Here is a 20,145-nt window from a genome sequence, read left to right on the forward strand (position 1 = left end):
AAGTATGCTGGTGAAAGGAAATTGCCAGGCAATCTGGAACTTTTACTCTTTCAAGCCCCAGGAAGAAGAATTGAACCAGTGGCAGGCAGCTAGGTGCTCTGTTTGGCAGTGGGCAGGTGCTGTCCCGCTGCGGGGAGTCCGACCCTGTCCCCGTCAGCAGGGTTTCCGATACCAATGCACCCACCATCCTGGGGAGGAAGGCTGAACCTCCTGCAGAGTCACTGGGGAGGAAGCAGCTGTTTAAGATTTCGTCTACACTTCTTCCCACACCTCATGAGAAAGGACCCAGGAGGGTGCGTCCGTCCGTGTGAATGCACTTGCAGATGGCTGTAATCACCCTAACAGCACGACTTAACATTTGTAAAGAGCTTAGCACGGTGCTGGCTCGTAGTAAGCACTGCGCAGCTGCTTGTTAAATAAATAAACATAAATGGGGAACATCTATAGTGTGCCAAGGATGGGAAGGAGAGTAAAGAGTGCAGAAATGAAGGCCAAAAAACTGAGGATGGTGGGCAGAAGGGAACGTGAGTGGCTGGAGTCGAGGATGGAAGGAGCAGAGGTGAGGGATGCCGTCTGAGCTGGACCAGAAAGGCTTCCAGGAGGAGGTGGCCTGGCCAGGCTCTCAGCTACCCCAGGTGAGCTTTAAAGCTCTTGGGATTCTCAGAAGGCAGGCCGTGGGTTCACAAAACACATTAAGAATCTGAAAACCCTCCTATGGAAACTGGATGTCCATGGATTCTGTTGGAGGAAAAAAAAAATCCGCACCCTCCCCCTGCCCCCCGCCCCCAAGACAGAACTTCATGCTTTGGCTGCGTTTCCGAGCTTCGGCTGGCAGTTTCCGAGCCCGTGGAGTCCCGCCGTCATGCTGCAGTTGGCCGGCCTCTGCTCGGGCACTGACATCATGCAAGGGAAGGAAATGACAGTGGTCCCGTCTCCCGCCCACCATATCTCAGTTGTAAATTCCCCAGGCACGTCTTCCCCGGGGTAATTATAGCCCAAGTTGCTTTTAGGAGGTGATATCATTTACCTGTTTGGCCTCTGTTTCTGTCCTACGCGGGTTGCTGGGCAGCACGGGGCTGGTGTAGGAGTGGGACGGGTGGCCATTGGCGCTCACAATGGCCTTGAGTCATGACTGCTCACTCCTTCCATGCTCCTTTCCCTCCCCTGGGCTGCTCATGAGTCAACAGCACTTATTAAACCCCTCTGAATGCAGAGATTTGTACTGGGCCAACCGAGGGGCAGGGCAAGCTCAGTGCACCCGGGCTGTGTGGGTGCCACCACCTCTACCAATGGAGGGCAACCCTGGGCACCTGTGTATTTCTATTTTGTAAAAAGAAACCCAATCTCCTTTCTGCCACCTCTCTAATTCTAGATTGTGTGTTGAATTCATGGAGTGAGCTCTGGTTTGGGGGGGTGGTCAGGAGAGCTAGACTGAAAGCCTAGTTTGCTCTCCTGCCTGACCTTAAGCCAAGTACATCACCTCTCCAGGTGTGTGCACCTGTGAAATGGGGACTGATAAGCTGGCCCCCCCAGGTCCAGGTGACATGCAGGTGAGGGCTGCTGAGAAATCTGAGAGCAGTGGTGCTCAACTGGGGCTGGTTTTGTCCCCTGGAGGATATTTGACAACATCAAGAAACATTTTTAGTTGTCACACTGGGGCTGGAGGCAGAGGGTGCTGCTGGCATCTCATGGGTGGGTAGAGGTCACCAGGGTGCCTGCAAAATGTCCCACACTGCACAAGCCAGCTCCCACCACAGAGGATGATCCAGCCCCACGCATCCACTGTGCTGAGACATCCACTGTGCCCCACGCTAGAGCTCCTTTATTAGAAGAGGCCTTTGCCTCCCTGGCCTGGACTCACCACCGCCAGGCGCTGGGCCTCTTGGTCCTCGCCTACCATCCAAAGGGAGACACTTCATGCCTCACTTTACAAAAGAGGAAATCTAGGCACACCAAGGCCGTGCGGTTGGTTAATGGGGGAGCAAGGTTCTTGTTCCGGTCCATGGTCTTGGTAACCAGTCCCTGTGTCTCCATAATTTGGGGCACCTCGTTCTTCCTCCCTTTGTAAAGTTTGGTTTGTTCAACTTCCCACTGAGTTGCAGACAGCTTGGCCCGTGCTCTGAGGTATTCTTCCCTGTGGGCAATGCCAACGGGATGGAAATAAAATATCATTGAAAAGGGCTCCCCTGTGCTGCCTCCTACCAGGAAGCCACCCTCCTGACAGCTTGTTGGTCTGCGCTCCTTGTCACCTGATGCTTGCATCCCCGGTGACTATTAAAATGTCCGCAAAGTGCTCGCTTCGGCAGCACATATACTAAAATTGGAATGATACAGAGAAGATTAGTATGGCCCCTGCGCAAAGATGACACGCAAATTCATGAAGCATTCCATATTTAAAAAAAAAAAGTCAGCAAAGACACCTGTACCTGTATCAGTTGGCGCATGCCATCAAATGACACTGAAGAGCAACACTGTGGCCAAACAGGCCAGCTGGGAAGCCCGGAGCTTCCCATAATGAAATGCACCATCTAGACGAATTAGACAAGGGTTTTACTAATTCATGAGCGGGGAATTAATCCTGCCCACAAAATCTGTCCCTGTGGGGTTTTAGTGATAAAAATCACTGAGACAAAAAGAAAACTGGGTGCAACAGTTTATGGAGAGCCCCCACGTATAAGCAGTTAGTGACTGGAGTGGAGAGAGAATCCCAGCAAAGTGACCCATAGGACACAGGCGGGGACAGGGAACCAGAGAAGAGAACCATCTATGGAACAAAAAGGACCCTGTAAACTTGTCCTGGCTTGGGAGATATCTCCAGCTACAGGAATTCTTTTTCCGCTCCTATTTTGGGGGGCTATTGTTTTTACTTTGTGTCGGTCCCTGAAATCCCTAGACCCACGAACCCCCGGCGAAGGCCACGAGAGGCCTGGAGGCAGAACTGGTCCTCTCTGGCCCTTGCTGCACAGAGGCCACGCTGCATTTCCTCTGCCCTTGCTGTGGCATGTCCACACTGTCCACCTGGGAAGACTTGGGGAAGGGGCGAGAGGAAACAGAATGTGGGGATACTGGAGAGAAAAAAATAAACATAGTGGCAATAGCAAAGAAAGTGGAGTCTTACAGGCAAGCAGATGCCCTGAGCCTGGCTACAGTATAAATCACAGAAACTAGAGGTTAAGCACTGTTTCTTGAGTAAAGCCGCAAGGGGTGCTGTTGGGGAGAAGGTGGGGCCACCTTGCCTAGGAGATGGCCCCCCAGCAGGCAGCCTCCAAGCCCCAGAGCCCTCTCAGGCCAGAAATGTCACTTCCCAAACCTTTGGGAACACCAGTGTGTCCAGATTTGGCCAAGTATATTTTTACTCTTTTTTTTTTTTTTCATGCAAACTGCACCTCATAGAGCTCTGGAAGGTCTGTTGGCACTCAAACACAAATTTGAAAAGACAGTACATTAGTATTACACAATGTTGGTTGTTTACCAACAAAGATAAGTGGATGGAGTTACATAATCCTCTGTACGTGCGTGTGGGATTCTCCCAGCCCTGGACACTTGAACTTTTAGGAGCAGAGGCTGTGGAGCACTGTTCCTGGCATGGATTTGGCCAGCCTGGGGCACTTCTCCAAACGCTCTCTCGCTGTCCAAGGTGCAGACAAAGGGTCCTTTAGGGCCACTCAGTGCCCGTTGGCACCACCAGCCTGAGAACCAAATAGCCTTCCTGCACCGCCCCAAGTTCAAGGAAGTCACGGACTTGTGCCTAAATGGGGGAGTCTCACTGAGGCACCAGGAAAGGGTAGGTCATGACAAGATGACATTAGTAGTGACAACAGTCACCATTGCTAAGCCTGGCAGCTTCAGGCACGCTCAAAACTCCCATGAGAAGGCAGAGGCTCTGAGGCCCAGGAGGCTCTGAGGCCCAGTAGGCTCTGAGGCCAAGGAGGCTGGCACAAGGTCACAAGGCTGGAAGGTGCCAGAGCTGGAGCTAGACCCCACCCCTTCTCTCCAACCCTATCCTAGCTGACTCCAGGTTCCATGCTTGGAACCATGGCACGCTGACGACATCGTGGCCTTTAAAGACAATTTTCTAATCACTTCTGTAGGCCTTGAATGTTCCCCAGTGGCCATTTAACAAGCAATTATTGAGCATCGGCTGTGTGAACCTGGTAGAAAACCCACTGTAAAATGAGACGGAATAAATGAAGTGCTAGTTAGGGTTCAGGCAGGTTCTTTGGATAGACAGGAAGGCCTGCATATTTGGGTGGGAAGGGGACAGTAGGGGAGAATCCAGCAGGACTTCCTGCAGGAGGTGCTATCTGATGCACGCCGTGAAGAACTCATAGGATGTGAGAGGCAGAGGGACACTTTATTTCCACTGGATGTGGTTGCCAGCATGGCCCCTGGGGCTTAACCTGAGTGTGGTCGTCCCCTGGGGACCTGCCTTATTCTCCTTAGGGGAAGAAGACTTGAAGATCTGCAGTGTGCCAGACCCCTGCTAGGTCCGGGGGTAAGAGAGATCAAAGCCACCATCCCCCCCGCTCCGCCCCTCCAGAAAGCAGGACAGCCTTGCCCAGCAGTGGGGAAAGCTCTGCAGGAGCCCCGCCCCACCTCAGAGGATGCGGACTGGTCCTTGGCCCTCCTAAGCCTGAGTGTCCTCTGCAAAATGAGGACCCGCATTCCAACCTTGCAGGTGCGGGGTTAAATGAGATGATACACACTCACGCCCTACATCAGGGACGCTGCACGCACCTGGGCACAGAACACTAAGCACTCCGTAAACTCGGGGGCACCGGTAACATCAGTGGGCTCCAGGGAGATGACTGCCCCGGGAGAGACTCCCCCAGGAGCGCGGGCAGCTGGAGGGGGCGGGTCGGCAGGAACCAGGCAAGCTCCCCGGAGGAGGTGAGTGCTGAGTGACAGCAGGAGTTTGCCAGGGTGGAGGGAAAGGGGCAGAGATCCAGACTCCAATCTCAGAAGCTTCACTCCCCCGGAGGCGGAGGTGACGCGCCACAGAAGCGCCTGCCACTCGGGGACTTTATTTCAGGTGGGGCTATTGAAAGTTCCCCCCTTTCATACCCGGTATGAAAACCCTCAAAAATCCAAAGGGGCACTTTCCCTGGATAAAAATAAAACTTGGAGGGGCCTGCAGGAATGGAATACTTTTTCTTCCTGTGTTTAAATTTCTACGGAAAATCTGACCGGCGCGGCCACCGCCCCTGCCATAGGCGGGCGGAGAGCGCTTATATCTTTAAGGCAAAGGAGGGCCGGCTGGCGTCCAAGTTCCTGACCAGGCGCGGGCCGGCCCGCGGGACCAGCAGCCGGGTGGCGGCGCGATCGGCCCCGAGAGGCTCAGGCGCCCCCCGCATCGAGCGCGCGGGCCGGGCGGGCCAGGGCGGCGGGCGGAGCGGGAGGCGGCCACGTCCCTGGCGGGCCTGGGCGCGGGGAGGCCCGGCCCCCTGCGAGCGCGCCGCGAACGCTGCGGTCTCCGCCCGCAGAGGCCGCCGGGGCCGTGGATGGGGAGGGCGCGCCGCCCGGCGGTCCCAGCGCACAGGCGGCCACGATGAGGGTCAACGAGAAGTACTCGACGCTCCCGGCCGAGGACCGCAGCGTCCACATCATCAACATCTGCGCCATCGAGGATATCGGCTACCTGCCGTCCGAGGGCACGGTGAGTGCGGGCGGCCGCGACCCGGGCGGGAGGGCCGCGCACCTGCGCCTTGGCGAGGGCGGGAACCGGGCGGCGGCAGGGCCTCCTGGGACCCCAGGGCGGGGGCCGCACCCTCTGCGCAGGGTTCGCGGCGCCCACCCGCGCACGTGCGTGCCGGGAAGGGCGCGCCGGCCCTGGCCAAGTGCGTGCGCCCCGCCTGCGCTCTGAGCGTTCGGAGCGCGGCGCCCACTCCGCCCAGCGCAGCGCCGGGCCCCCAGGCATGGCCCGGCCTCGGAGCTCTGCGGCCCCGAAGCCGCCTCACCCGGGGCTGCAGCTCGGAGCCCAACCAAGAGCTCACGGCTGGCGCCCTGGATGGGACCTTCCCTTCCTGGCTCGTGGCCAGGGGTACCTGTTGGGGCAACCAGGGTGAGGGTGATGGTGGGGGTCTTGGGTGAAGGCCAAGTTGGTCGCCACTCCACGATGATGGTAGCTGCCAGGCCCCACTGCTTCACTATCCTCTGGGGCCAGAGTCCCGAGTCCTCACTTGCCAGAAACGCATATTGTGCCCAGGGCACTGGGCCTGGTACCCTGGCATTGGCACCGAAACTCTCAAAGCCCAGGGTGTCAATCATTGGAGATTGCTTTCTACCCTCGCCCCTGTCTCCCCTGGGCGCCCAGGCCTGGTTCAGGTGGGGGCACTGGTTGGAAGCCAGTCATGTAAGTTGGGGACCCCATCCTGAGGTCCCCAATATCCCCACCACCCTCCCCAGGGCCAGACCCAGAGGTCTAGGTAACACTATGTTTTAGAGAGGGGGGCAGAATTCTCCCAGGAAGGGTTTGGCTTGAAGGACAAAGTTTGCCGGAAGAGGATAGGACAGGGCTGGGACTGGCTATCTCCTCTTGGGGTGAGGGAAGCTCTCAGCAGCAATTTGTGGGACCTAAGGACAGAAGCTCCCTTCTACCTTCTTCCCATGCAGACCCCATCAAAGCCCCTCCCCAGGCGTCAGGCCCAGCAGGGCTGCTTCAAGCAGGATGAGGATGGCCCTGGCCTGTCCCTCTAGTCTCTGGAGCTCACAGAGAGGCAGGGAATGAAGCGGGAGCAAAGCTCCTGCTTTGAGTCTCTGTTCCAGCGACAGCAGGGACTCTGGCCTTGGTCGGGCCTTGCACCCCTTGGGTCACAGTGGAGGGGGGTGGCCTGGGGGCATCACTTCAGGAAATGAGATTGCACAGAGCTGCCAGGAGCACTGGGAACCGGTGTAGATGGAGAGGGAGTCTACCTGTGACTCACAGGACTGGCCGGAGGAGCTCAGGGATTGCCATTTGATCAAAGCCATGTGCCAGGCCATGCTGGCCCCTGGGCACCCTCAAAGAATGAGACAGGGAAGGCTCCGCCCATCTGGAGCTTACTTAAGAAATGGTGATGGAACGTTACCCGTTATCCACGGCAGTGACAGGGACTATTCCATAGTGCTGGGCCAGTGCTGTGTCTTAGCTCATTGAACTCTCACAACGTGTGAGGTAGGTGCTATTGCTACAGGCAAGGAGACTGAGGCCCAGAGGGGCAGGTGACCAGCTCCAAGTCACCCATCAGCTGGGAGGACAGTTAGGAAGGGCCCAGGACACAGACCAGGTAGCTGCAGAAAGCCTGCCTGAAGAATAAACATTCTGGAGAAGGAGCTAATTCTACCCATAATGGGTAGGGACTGAGTCTTTCAAAAACATTGCATACTCAAAGTCCCAAAGGTGGGACCATGGAGGTACCAGCCAGGAGCCAGGGGATGGTAGTGGTGGCCAAGGTGATGGAGAAATGGATGCTCTGGGGGTAGACTAGACAAGACCTGATGGTGAACTGAATGTTCAATAAGAAATGGAGCCTGTCTTGAATAGCCCCCGGTCTCTAGAGTTTTTGTTCCAGGACCCATTGCTTATCCAGACCCAGAAACTATCTGCCTCCTGCAAACCCAGGTGAAGGCCATAAAGTCTGCAAAGAGGCAGCTGGGCCCAGATGAGACCATCAGCTCCTGGGTTCCACACAACACTTCCGTTACACGTACTTTGTTTTGTGAGCTTGGAAGGCTGAATCAGAGGCGCGCGCTGTGGGAGGCAGACCCTGGGAGCAGCATCTGCCGGTAGATGGCCAGACAGGCTGGAGGCTACAGGCTGGAGGCTGCAGCCGTGGAGCAGGGGCCTGTTGGTGCAGGGCAGGCAGCATGGCAGGGAGAGCCTCCCAGGACATCCCTGGCACCACTCAAGCCAACAGTTGTTGCTCAGTCATTACCCTGAGTCACCCAACGAAGGCAGCTCTGTACACACGAGGGCCAGAGGGCGTGGGCTGCATTTCAAAAGTTCCTATCCTGTTCTCAGGCGTGAAACTCATACATGCACAAGTCAACCACAAGATAAGTTCATCCAATTCAGGCTGCGGTTCCCAGCCTGTGACTTTTGCCTCTCTTCATTCCCAAGTTCAAGGGTGGAAATGACTTCATTGTTTCTGTGCAGAGGTATAAGAAGAAATGACTTGAAAGCCAGAGGCCAGGTTGAATGCAATTTGTTTCCATTTCCCTCTGTTAATCTTTGAGTGTTTCTACTTTCTTCCTTGAAACTGGTGGTTGTCCATGGTCTGGGATCTGTGTGCCCCAAACAAGCCCAGACACTCCAGAGATACCTGATTTGCTGGTATCTGCCTAGTATTTCCTGGCTTATCTGCTGTGGGAGATGATCTGCTTGTAGATTATGGAACGTGCCCCATAATCGTACATTGATATGTAGTGACCTGATTTTAAAATTTTTTTAGAAGACAAAGGAAGTTTAAAACTGATGTTCCCTTCTTAACTATAATTTGAAGAGTCTCAAAACCAAAAGAAATTTTACAGGCCACTGATTTCATTTAGCCCATTTTCAGAGAAAGTGAACATTGTAGATTCCCTTGAGTGATCAAGATATTTCATATGGATATGAATTTAGTTCCTGGAGTACCAACTCCAGAGACCAGCGGAAGAAACCAGAGCCCGGAGTCCCAGGACAGTATTAAAGGTTAAAGGACATAGGATTGCTTTCCCCCTTCTGCCCTTTTGTTGGAGTTTGAGGAAGGGGTTCATAGAGGCAGGTGTGGACCAGATATAGGCTGCCATTCATGGCGCCTGGGACAGGTCTTCCAGGACACTCCTGCTGTGAAGGGAACCTTTGTCCTTCACATTTTCCCATGGGGCCTCAGGGAAGTATTTCTCTTCCACCATATTCCTATCTTCCTTAGGGAGGCACCTTCCAGGACCTCCCTCAGTTATGCAGAAGGAAGTCTTCAAAATACCTTCAGATCATCCATCACATTTTATCCCCACAAGAATCCTGTGACCTAAGTCCAGATGTCTTTGTCGGCATCTCACAGATGAGAAAACTGAGGCTCCCAGTTGGGGGTTGTGGTGTTTAAGTTGCTGGCCTGCCTGGGTCTCAGCTTCTGTATCCTTGGATCTGATGGCCACAGCCAGCCACAGTATACAAGACCCAGCCTCTGTTGTTCATTCACACATGCCTGCATTCATTCATTCATTCAGCAACCGCATATTCAGTGCTTACCATCAAAAAGATGAATAAGAGGGCTGGGTGCCATGGCTCACACCTCTAAATCCAGCACCTTGGGAGGCCGAGGCTGGTGGATCACCTAAGGTCAAGAGTTCAAGACCAGCCTGGCCAACATGGTGAAACCCAAGTCTCTACTAAAATTATGAACATTAACCAGGCGTGGTGGTATGCACCTGTAATCCCAGCTACTTGGGAGGCTGAGGCACAAGAATTGCTTGAACCCAGCAGGTGGAGGTTGCAGTGAGCCGAGATCGCACCACTGCGCTCCAGCCTGGGCGACAGAGCAAGAATTCGTCTCAAAAGAAAAGATGAATAAGAAACCCCTTACCCTCAGCAAAGGTGCACCGAGGGGTTGCTTGCCCCTTTCTTAAGAATACAGAAACAGAAATGTTCTGAAGCTTTCCCAGGCCTTCGAATTTGGAAGTTATGCACAAAGTCTCACCCACATCCCTCCCACTGCAATTACATCTTTGCCTTTTTGTCCCGTTCTACACAAGAAAGGCACCCACTCCACTGCTCCGTGGAAGGGCACCATAAAGTCACACGCACTGGTCCTTGCTGTGCATTCACCTCCCAACTCTCTCCAAGCCCAGCTCAGGATTGCTCTCCAGACCCTGGGAGCCTCCCAGCCTTTTAGAGTGTAGACGGGAGAGAGCCCACACCTTAAAAACTAATACCTAAACAGACAAAGCATCTTATCCAGGGTCACACAGCAAATCAGTGACAGAGTCAGGCGCTGGGACTCCCACACCTGTGCTTGGTGCTGCCTCCTGCTGGTCCCAGCATCACATCCAGCTCCTTCTGTAACTTTTTAAAGTCTGGATTTGGCACTGCTACCATCTTTCACTTGTGGTCCACTCTGGCCACAAGATTTTTTTTCCCCTGTCCTCCCCTAGTTCTTTATTTGTGCGTGTGTCTCAGTTCCCAATTAGAGCAAACTTCTGTTGAAGGTTCACTCTATGCTAGGCCCTGTTGGAAACTCTTTACAAGATATATTAACAGGTTTCATCCTTCCGGCAACCCCATGAGGGAGGTCATATAACATGAGGTAGGTCTTAGGGATATGGAGAGACAAAAACACGAAGCTGTGTGCCTGGGGTCACACAGCTGGTGAGTGGCAGAGCTGGTGTTTGAACACAGGTAGGAGGATGCCCACTCTTGATCAGGCCCCAGTGCTGTCTCTCCCTCCACCGTGCATGGGAAGTTAGATGATGTTTCTGCTCTCCCAAAGACTGTAGGCCCCTGAGGGTAGGTGTGTCCCTTGATAGGCCCCCAGTGGACAGATGATGGGGGTTCGTATTGAACCTGGTAACCTTCCCTGTTTCAACTTGATAGAGGATTTTTGGCCACTCCTTAGTGTAATTTCCCTGCTTTCTGGCTTGGAGGGATCCCTGTGGAATTTCCTCCCTGTCTCTAAGGATTTGTTTGCTATTATCATTATCCCTGCCAACCAGGAGTGTTTATGGAGCCCCAACCAGGTTCTCAGTCCCTGTGTACTGAGGTCAGGTTGGAGCTCTGTCCTAACACATCTCTAGACAGTCCCTGGCCAGGCCTCCGGGGTCCTGCCATCCAGCTTTGGGGCTAATTTGCAAGTTAAGAACTTGTGGGTAGATGGCTCAGAGGCAGTCCCAGCACAGAGAGACCTGCAGAGGCCAGAGGGGCTGGCCACCTTCAGATCCCAGAGGATGCTGGATTTGCCCTGTGCCCTGAAAACCAGGTTGAATTACAAAGGGCTGAGAAGGACAGAAAGGGCGTACAGGGAGGGACACAGTGTCTGCAAAGGCAAGGAGGAGGGACTGGGGAAGGCCTGGGGGAGGGGGAGAGGAGACTGGGGAAGGCAGTATGGGGAGGAGATGAGGAGGAATAGCCGAAGCCCTCAGGCGCGCCTGGGACTCAGGCAGGTGTGCCCTCCGACCCCTCGAGACCCTGCATTCACCTGCTGGGCACTGGCACATTCCCTGCACATGGGCTTCTGTCTTCCAAGAGCAGCTTCCGGTCGGGCTCTTTTGCCCCCTCAGCCATGGGGAGAAAAAAGCACCTTTAGTCACCAGCTCCCTGTAACCCTGCCCTTGTTTGACCTCCCTGAGATGTTGAGGGGAAAGCGTATCTGCCATTGGGTGGCCATCAGGGTGACGGGGATGGCTCCCAGGTGCCTGGCCCCAGAATTAGATGGAGCGTCCATCCTGGCACGTTCTGGCCAGTGTGTGCTGAGCTTAGCAGAGACCATCATCCCCTCAGTGAAGCCTCCCGCTGCTCCGCATTTAGCAGAAACCAACCCTGGGGCTCAGAGTGTCCAGAGCCTCCCCCAGGCCTTGCAGCTGGAGAGGGGCCAAGCCTAGATGTAGACCCAGGTCTGGCTGACTACACGGCCTGCCATGAAGCCAGTGCCCTGTCCTGGGCTGGCCTCACCTGCTGCCCCACACTGTCCAGACATACCTGTGGCCTGGTGTTGCCCAAACCTCCCGACTAGCCTGTGCTTATCTGCTGTCTCTACTGGCCCTGCTTAACCACTGCCCCAGGCTGGGACAGAACTGAGGCCTGCCAAATGGCTGCACTCTCCCCATGCCCCTCAGCACTAGAGACAGAGCCCTGCACTAGGGTCAGCCAGCAGGAGTCTGGTACTCAGGGCCACTGAGCTGGGCAGCTCACCCATGGGAGCCTCAGTTTCCTCCAGGTCAGATAGACCTAACTATAGTAACCCCCTCATAGGGTCAGCTTGTGGGGACTCAGCGAGATGACATACCTGGGCCGAGAAACAGCATCACCCTGAGTCGCGGCTCCTACTAAGGGGGGCCGCACCTTGGGCGTGCAGATGGGACTTGAGGCTGAGCTCAGCCTCCCGCCTGCGCTGTAACCCGGGCTCTCCTGCCCTGCTGGGCCTCAGTTTCCTCCTTGGCGAATTGAGAAGAATAGCTCTTTCGTGCTTCTCCTGCAGAAGGAATGCAGGCCCCCCGTGCTGGCTACAGACTTGCAATACTGGGGTCTTCCATGAACCCCGTCCTTCATGGGGCTGGGCATGGGAACCCACTGCCCTCAAAAGCCAGCCCTCCCCCACCCTTCCCCCTGAGCCCTCCCAAGCCACCCACCCACATGGGCATGGTCGTGGCCCCTAAGCACCCTCAGACTTTGTCACAGAGGGCAAGCTGGGCGGGGCACGCACACTGAGTCCAGGTCCTCCTGAAGGTCACCAGCACAGCGGGGCCCTGTGTTACTGTAGAGAGAAGTCAGTTGCTTAGTTTCAGCCTCCTGCCGGCACCAGATGCTGACCAGGCCCTCCCAGGCGGTGAGCAATGCTGTTTCCAGGAGAGGCATCCTAGGGCCAGAGAGGCCAAGGTGCCAGGGACATGGCCCCAACTGTCCCCTAACCAGGGGTAGAGGAGTCTAGACCCTTGACATCAACACCTATGAAAGGTGGGGCAGCCCCCAGCCAGCAGCCCTGGCCCAGAGCCTCCTCTCTCCTTCCCCTACAACTAAAAAGGACAGCCTCCACTCGAGGCCTTCCCTCCCCCTGTCCCCCACTGCAGTGCTGACTGTTTGGGGAGGGGCTCCACCCTCTGGCTTCCCTGATACACTTTGGGTTGTATACAGCTCACCTGCCTCGAATGAGGGATTCTGCCTGCCCCTTTTCCCGGCCAGTGCACAGCCATTTAGAGCCATGGTGCAGCCGGAAGCTGCCCAGGGGCTCCAGGCGACCACGTGGGGGGACCCTCCAGGCCAGCGAGGCCCAAGCACAGCTCTGTCCAAAGGCCACAGGTGCTCGGGCCCTGCCTGGCGCAGCACGCTGTCCCTGCACTCCATCAGGGAGGCCCTCTTCTCGGATGATGCCCCTCGGGAACTGATAGTGCCCTAGGGAGCGTCCTCACGTAGCCACAGGAAACTGAGGTGGAAACCAGGCGGCCAGCTCGAGGGATGAGGCACAGCTCTGTGGACCATTAGCAGCTTGGAGTTGCCTGTTAGGTTCTACCCAGCATGGCTTTATTTATTTTTTCTTATTTCGGAAACCCAGATTGCTGATCGACCTGTCTGTCTTGATAACCGGCCAAACCCCTCGGGAATTCCAGCAATGCAGGCTTGGCTTTAGCAATGGTCCCATCACACTGCCACTGTGGGAATATCTGGTTTTTAAACAAACTGCTCCATACTGCTATCTCCTGTGGCCCCCTAGAGTCCTTCAAACAAATAAGGAAACTGAGGCAGGGCAGGCCCTGTTGGAGCCCTAACCCCGCCCCCTTGGTCACCCCAGGGCACCCACCAGCGGTGCCCATCCATACCAGTGGCTCACTGTCCTCTGCACCCAAAGGTGACTGACCGTGCAGGTGCTGCCGCAGGCCACGTGTGGGGAAGGTGCAAGCGCAGGGTCATTAACACCCCAGGAGTGACCCCCAGCCAAGAAAGGGCCAGAGCGGGTGCATGATCACCCAACTTCCTCACCCTCTGGGTACTGGCAGTGGGGTGTGCCCTTCAAGGTCACTCCGAGGGTCCCCAGCAGGACGGACCCCAGCTGCACATAGCGGTGGCCGCTCCTTAACCCACCCCTGTCAGCCTCCCTCCCCTTCACCCTACTCTGGCACCTGAGATCACCTGCCAAGTAAGACGCTTGCACCCTTGGCCTCTGCTCAGGCTCTGTTTGGGGGAGAGCCCTGACTAAGACAGTGAAAGCCTCACCTCTGGACACACAGCTAGTTAGTGGCCCTGTGGCCACCTTGACATGGCACTGCCTCTGACACTGGCCATCAGAGATTGAGATTTGCATGCACAGAACCTGAGCTCAGCTCTGCCTCAGCCCCTATCCATGTGCATGGGGAGCCCTCATTCACTTGGTAGCTTTTGCCATAGCTTTTGTTGCTGGGGGATATTTTGTTTGTTCATTTAATTTTTAATTTGGGTGGGTACATAGTGGGTGTATATATTTATGGGGTACATGAGATATTTTGGTACAGGTAATGCAATATGTAATAATCACCTCATGGAAAACTGAGTATTTTCCCCTCAAGCATTTATCGTGTGTGTTACAAACAATCCAGTTATGCTCCTTTAGTTATTTGTCCATGTACAATTAAATTATTATTGATGATAGTCCCCTGTTGTACTGTCAAATACTAGGTCTTATTCTTTCTCATTATTTTTTGTACCCATTAACCATCCCCTACCATAGCTTTTTGCAAGCAGCCAGGGAGGTTCCTGACATCCAGCCTGCTCTAGTTCCATAGACCAGGAGGGCTTCTGGGGGACCATATGTGGCTTGGCACCTTCATGAATGATTAGCAGTGAATACCTCCTTCTCGAAGTTCAGCTCCCTGAAGGCAGGGTCTTCTGCTGTGTTCCCAGGTGTATCTCAGGCCCTAGGACAGCGCCCGGCCCGTGGAGGGCGCTCAGGGAGCGTTTGTTGAACGAGTGAGTGAGGAGTGAGTGGATGAAGGGAGCAGCGCACCCTCCAAAGGCCCATCACAAGCAGCTCGATGGTGAATGGGTGTCTTTTCTTCCACCCTTAGCTGCTGAACTCCTTATCTGTGGACCCTGATGCCGAGTGCAAGTATGGCCTGTACTTCAGGGACGGCCGGCGCAAGGTGGACTACATCCTGGTGTACCATCACAAGAGGCCCTCGGGCAACCGGACCCTGGTCAGGAGGGTGCAGCACAGCGACACCCCCTCTGGGGCTCGCAGCGTCAAGCAGGACCACCCCCTGCCGGGCAAGGGGGTGTCGCTGGATGCAGGCACGGCGGAGCCCCCGATGGACTACCACGAGGATGACAAGCGCTTCCGCAGGGAGGAGTACGAGGGCAACCTCCTGGAGGCGGGCCTGGAGCTGGAGCGGGACGAGGACGTAACTATCTCACTGCGCGCTGTTTGTGGCGGGGGGGGGGGGGGTGGGCTGCGGGGGGGGGGGTGGGCTGCGTGGGGGGCAGTAGGGGGGCAGCTGCTTCTATAGTCAGAGGGTGTGAGGCCGGTATCTTGTTTTAGCTTTAAGCTGTTCTTAAAGAAGGGGCAGACGGGCCAGACGCAGTGGCTCACACCTGTAATCCCAGCACTTTGGGAGGCTGAGGGGGGTGGATCACGAGGTCAAGAGATCGAGGCCATCCTGGCCAACATGGTGAAACCCCATCTGTACTAAAAATACAAAAATTAGCTGGGCGTGGTGGCACGTGTCTGTGGCCCCCCTACTCGGGAGGCTGAGGCAGGAAAATCACTTGAACCCAGGAGGCGGAGGTTGCAGTGAGCGGACATCACGCCACTGCACGCCAGCCTGGCGACAGAGTGAGACTCTGCCTCAAAAAAAAAAAAAAAAGAAGAAGAAGAAGAAGAAGACGACGACAGGGCAGCAGACAAAAACACTGTTCTTGTTAAGGTGGGGTAGAAATTGCTTTTGAACAGAGTTAGGGAGCCCTGACCTGCTCCTCTGGCCATGTCTGCTCTGGGAGAGGGTCTGGCCTTCACAGCCATGACCTTCAGAGTCAGAGCATCGCCTGCTTCTGGTCAGCTCCTTTCCTGGGAAGATTTGCCAATCGGGGGAGGGAGGACAAAGCTCTCCTGGGAGTCTTCCTGGATGGGGTCGGCCCTTCTCTGGGCCTCAGTTTCTCATCTGTAGAGTGAGGAGTGGGTCCAGCTGAGCCCTGGGAGTCGTTGGTGCTCTGAAGTCCATGGCTCTGTAACACTGTGCTCTGAAGCCCTGCTCCCTAGCAAAGCCTACGAATCTTCCTAGAAGAAAGATTTCGAGAGAGAACAAAAGGTCGACCCCCCTCGAGTGCCTGGCTGCTGCGGGGCCGAGGGTGCAGCTGTGTGCAGAGAGAATGATTTTAGCAGCCCTGGCACAGCGGTGCTTCCTTCAGCGGCTCTGCTGGCTGCTGTGTGTTCTCTGGCTGTCATCTTAACCTCTCTTTGCAAGGGAACCCTTCCTTCCATGAATATTGGGTGAAGGGCCCCAGCCTACAGAGCCATCACTGTGCGGATTGCCCAAGAATCGACAAAGTCTCTAAAACACATCGAAAACAGAAAAAGTTGTCGGCAGGTTAACTTAGAAACCATGGAGTCCCCAGTGGATGTTGAAAATGAACGTTGGCTTTGGTTTGAAATTTCATCCACAGGCACCACCATGTCCTTAAATGCTTTTGGTCCAGTGATAAGAATGTCCTCGGAGTATTTAGACCAAAAAGCAGGTTAATTAGGGAACCTGGAGTGGAAACGCCTCTGTTTTGTGACAAGTAGATATGACTTTCCTTGAAATCAATGGAACGTGCTCCATGGGGCCTCCCTGGACCTTGGCCTAGTGAGTCAAAGGGTCTTGTTGAACCTGGGGCATCTGTCTGGGTCTCCTTTCACCTTCCTGAGGTCTGGCCACCCGGCAGGAGATTGTGAGTTCGGCCACCCAGATGGGTCCCTCTGGAGTTTTGAGGGCAGGTGAGGAGCCTTACAAGTTTTGATGATCAGGAAGCAAAGTTTGATCCTGACAAGGATTCAGAGACTTTCTCCCTGCCTTTGGGGGCAGCTGCCAGGGAACAGTGTCCTGCCCGACTTTGTCTTAGACACTTGGAACAGGCGAGCAGTGGATTCCTGATGGGTTTTCGCACGGTCCTGCCCTCCAGCCCTGTGGCTTTCAGAACAATGCGGCTACTATACAGGGTTTGTTTCAGCATGTCAACTTAGAACTGGAGGAAGGAATCGGCTCCATCAGGGAAGCTTGGCGGCCGAGGCCACTCTCTGGGAGCTGAGGCCGAAAGAGCTGGATTTTGAGCTTCATGGTCCTTGTGTCTCATCTGTTCCCCAGGGTTTTTTTTTTTTTTTTTTTTTTTTTGAGGCGGAATCTCGCTCTGTTGCCCAGGCTGGAGTGCAGTGGCATGATCTCGGCTCACTGCAAGCTCCGCCTCCCGAGTTCACGCCATTCTCCTGCCTCAGCGGGACTACAGGTGCCCGCCATCACGCCCAGCTAATTTTTTGTATTTTTAGTAGAGACAGGGTTTCACTGTGTTAGCCAGGATGGTCTCGATCTCCTGATCTCGTGGTCCGCCCGCCTTGGCCTCCCAAAGTGCTGGGATTACAGGCGTGAGCCACCGCGCCTGGCCCCTCCCCAGGGGATTTTACACTCCATCCTCATCATTCTTTCCTGACTACAACTTTGAGATCTTATGCTCAACAGGAACTTCTGGGGTCTAGTAATTCTGACTGACTTCTGCCAGATCCCAGACCCTCCACTTATCCTGATGGAAAAGCTAGGCCTCAGTTTCCCCATTTGTAAAATGGAGATAGCAAGAGTATTTGCATCACTGAGTTATCATAAGTAACCTTTGCAAAGTGCTTAATTCAGAGTCTGGCCTGTGGCAGATGCTTGGCTGATATTGTGTCATATATTATTGTTCATACTGAAGCGGCAAGAAGGATGAGAAAAGACCCTTTCCAAGTCTCATTAAATACTATCTCATAAATATCTTTTAAAATATTTTATATTCTCTATCATGACTTTGAGCTAAAAAGCAAAACATAAGGACATTGGTTACTGTCACCAAAATGATCTAGTTTTTAACCAGTGAAATGACCCCAACTTTTCACTGGTAACTTGGCTTGAGGGCTAAAAGAGGCTTTTCAGCAGTTGATCTGGCCGTGTTTAAGATGAAACCGTGATTGTGGGGTAGACACGTCCATTCAAGTTTTCAAAGAGCTGAAGTTGAGATGTTCCCACATCCCTGCTGGAGCCTCTCAAATCATAAGCTGTTTTATGAAGGCTTCCTGGAAACCCCAGAGCTCTCATCTGAGCTGCACCAGCCCCTAGGGCTGTTGGAAGGAGCCATGGTTTGGGCGGCCTGTTCTCCTGGAGAGGGGCAGAGCCAGCACAATCTTACCCAACTGGAAGCAAAATTCAGGGCTTATGTGAGCTTTCCTGGGGAGAAAAATCCACAGAGTCTATCAGATTCTCACACTGTCTATGACACCCACCCCCAAAATTATGACTGGTTGCTTTGAAGCAGGTGATATTTAACAGCATCCCTGGCCTCTACCTGGCCAGTAGCACCTCCCTCCCCAAGTTGTGAAAACAAACCAGAAATGTCCCCAGACATTGCCAGTGTACGTGGGGGGCAAAACCACCCCCAGTTGAGAATCCCTGCACTGAAGGCTAGATGAGGAGGCAGAGGGAGAAGAGGACCTGGAGGGAGAGAAAGGGGGACAGATGAGCAAGAGGGTCCCCTGAGGGGTGCCAGCCACCTCTGGGACCATCTGCTGTGGCCAGGACTGTGCAGCAGTCATGGAGGCCACTGGCTGTGCAGGTGTGACCTGGCCTTTGTTCCTGGGGCGCCGGTGGGTGGGACACACTGTGTCACTCCTGGGCAAAGTGTGCTGCGAGCCCCACACAGGAGTGAGCAACCCCTATGCCCCGTGCGTGCCTCCTCACTGAGTCGGGAGGTTCATTGTGTCGAGACATCTTGTGACAACCTGGCAGATGGGCTTGGCTGAGTGCACAACGGGGCCAGTTCTTGGAGATCGGATAACAGCTATGTCATGCCCTGCACCTGCCATAACAAAGGCCACAGGCTGGGGGCTTAAAACAACACAGATGGATGCTGTCATAGCTTTGGAGGTGAGAAGTGCACAATCAAGGTGCCAGCAGGGCCCCACTCCCTCTAAGACTCCAGGGGAGGATCCTTCCTGCCTTTCCCAGCTACTGGGTCTCCAGGTGTTCCTTGGCTAGTGGCCGCATCACTCTAATCTCAGCCTCTGTGGTCACTCGGCCCTCTCTGTTGTGTGTCTCTGTTGTGTGTCTTCTTCTTGTAAGGACACCAGTCATTCTATTTGGGGCCCACCCCTACGACTTTATCTTAACTCGGTTACATCTGCAAAAACCCTGTTTCCAAGTGAGATCACATTGATAGGTGCCAGGAGTTAGGACTTGAACATATCTTTGTAGGGGACACCATTCAGCCCACTCCAGTAGCTGAGATGCTGCACTGGGCAGGTCATCCTGGAGTTGGCTGCCTTGGATGGGGCAGGCTGGAGCACACGGGTAGCAGCATGGGGCAGGGTCATGGCTGAGGGCCAGGGCAGGCCAAAAGGTCTGGGGGAGTGACAGCTTCCAGCTTTGGCCTGGTCTGCCTTGCTGCAGGACCCAGGATGCACACAGGAACTCCTGGGGGTCTTGTCAAAATGCAGGCTCTGGCTCAGCTGGTCTGGGGGACCCAGCACCTGGGGTGGCTGAGGCTCTGGTCCTTCCCAGACCATGCTTTGAGATGTGAGGAGTGTGGGAAGGGCCTTTTGCACAAGCCAGGAGAGGCCTCCCCAGAGCAAGACCCCCAGTATCCACATGAGCACTGTGTGATACCCCAAGGGTGACCCCAGACCAAGACCCCAGGGCCGGCTCCAGAGAGCCAAGGGCCTGTTGAGGTCAGAGCCATGTCCCAAAGAGAGACCCAGGGGTGGGTCAAGAAGGCATGGGCACTCAGATTCACAGGGCAGCCTTCAAAGTGGGTTTACAGGAGGGGCCCAGAGACCTCAGGACAGCACTGCAGGGCAGGAAAGGGCAGGAAAAGAGAAGGGCCCTGAGGCAGGGCCCTCCTTCTCTCTCTCCCTCCTTCTCTCTCTCCCTCTTGATCTCCCTTTCTCTCTGTCCTCCTCCTCACCTCTTATTCATCTCTACCTCTCTATCTCTCTCTCTCACTTCTCTCTGTCTCTCTCCCTCTGTCTCTCTGTCCTTCTTTCTCTTTTCCTCTCTCTGTCTCTCTCTCCCTTCTGTCTCCTCTCCCTCTCTATCATTCCCTTTCTCTCTTCTCTCTCTCGTCTCTTTCTTCCCCTCTCTCTCTCTCTTCCCACCTCCCTCTTTTTCATTCTACCCCCTCTCACTTTCTCTCTCTCTCCCTCTCTCTCTCCTTCTCCCTCCCTCTCTGTCTCCATCTCTTTCCCTCTCCCTCCCCTTCTCTCTCCCTCCCTTTGACAGCCATGGGGTCAGCTT

General features: G+C 54.8%; 1 protein-coding gene, 1 long non-coding RNA gene and 1 other non-coding gene across 15 annotated transcripts in view; 2 read left to right on the top strand and 1 right to left on the bottom strand.

Annotated features, from left to right (window-relative positions):
• ANO1 (anoctamin 1) overlaps positions 1-20,145 on the top strand; it is a 222,432-nt gene that overhangs the window by 106,436 nt on the left and 95,851 nt on the right. For 10 of the 13 annotated variants that reach the window (XM_016921437.3, XM_016921438.3, XM_016921443.3 and 7 more), the window contains exons 2-3: positions 5,484-5,656; positions 14,707-15,039. In XM_016921437.3, the coding sequence (XP_016776926.1) occupies positions 5,484-5,656; positions 14,707-15,039 (506 nt within the window). Of the gene's footprint in view, positions 1-4,953; positions 5,033-5,483; positions 5,657-14,706; positions 15,040-20,145 lie in introns of those variants that run through there. The other 3 variants (XM_016921447.3, XM_054662482.1, XM_054662485.1) reach the window with 3 other exon arrangements.
• On the top strand, positions 2,291-2,397 carry LOC112204822 (U6 spliceosomal RNA). Its single transcript, XR_002938580.2, has one exon. It is a non-coding gene; the product is annotated as a U6 spliceosomal RNA (small nuclear RNA).
• LOC129136441 (uncharacterized) lies at positions 7,317-12,306 on the bottom strand. The gene is made up of 3 exons (XR_008538086.2): positions 11,958-12,306; positions 11,151-11,227; positions 7,317-9,203 (listed from the first exon to the last, which is right to left on the bottom strand). It is a non-coding gene; the product is annotated as an uncharacterized LOC129136441 (long non-coding RNA).

The sequence above is a fragment of the Pan troglodytes genome, chromosome 9, assembly GCF_028858775.2.
Source record: "Pan troglodytes isolate AG18354 chromosome 9, NHGRI_mPanTro3-v2.0_pri, whole genome shotgun sequence".
Classification (NCBI taxonomy): domain Eukaryota; kingdom Metazoa; phylum Chordata; class Mammalia; order Primates; family Hominidae; genus Pan; species Pan troglodytes.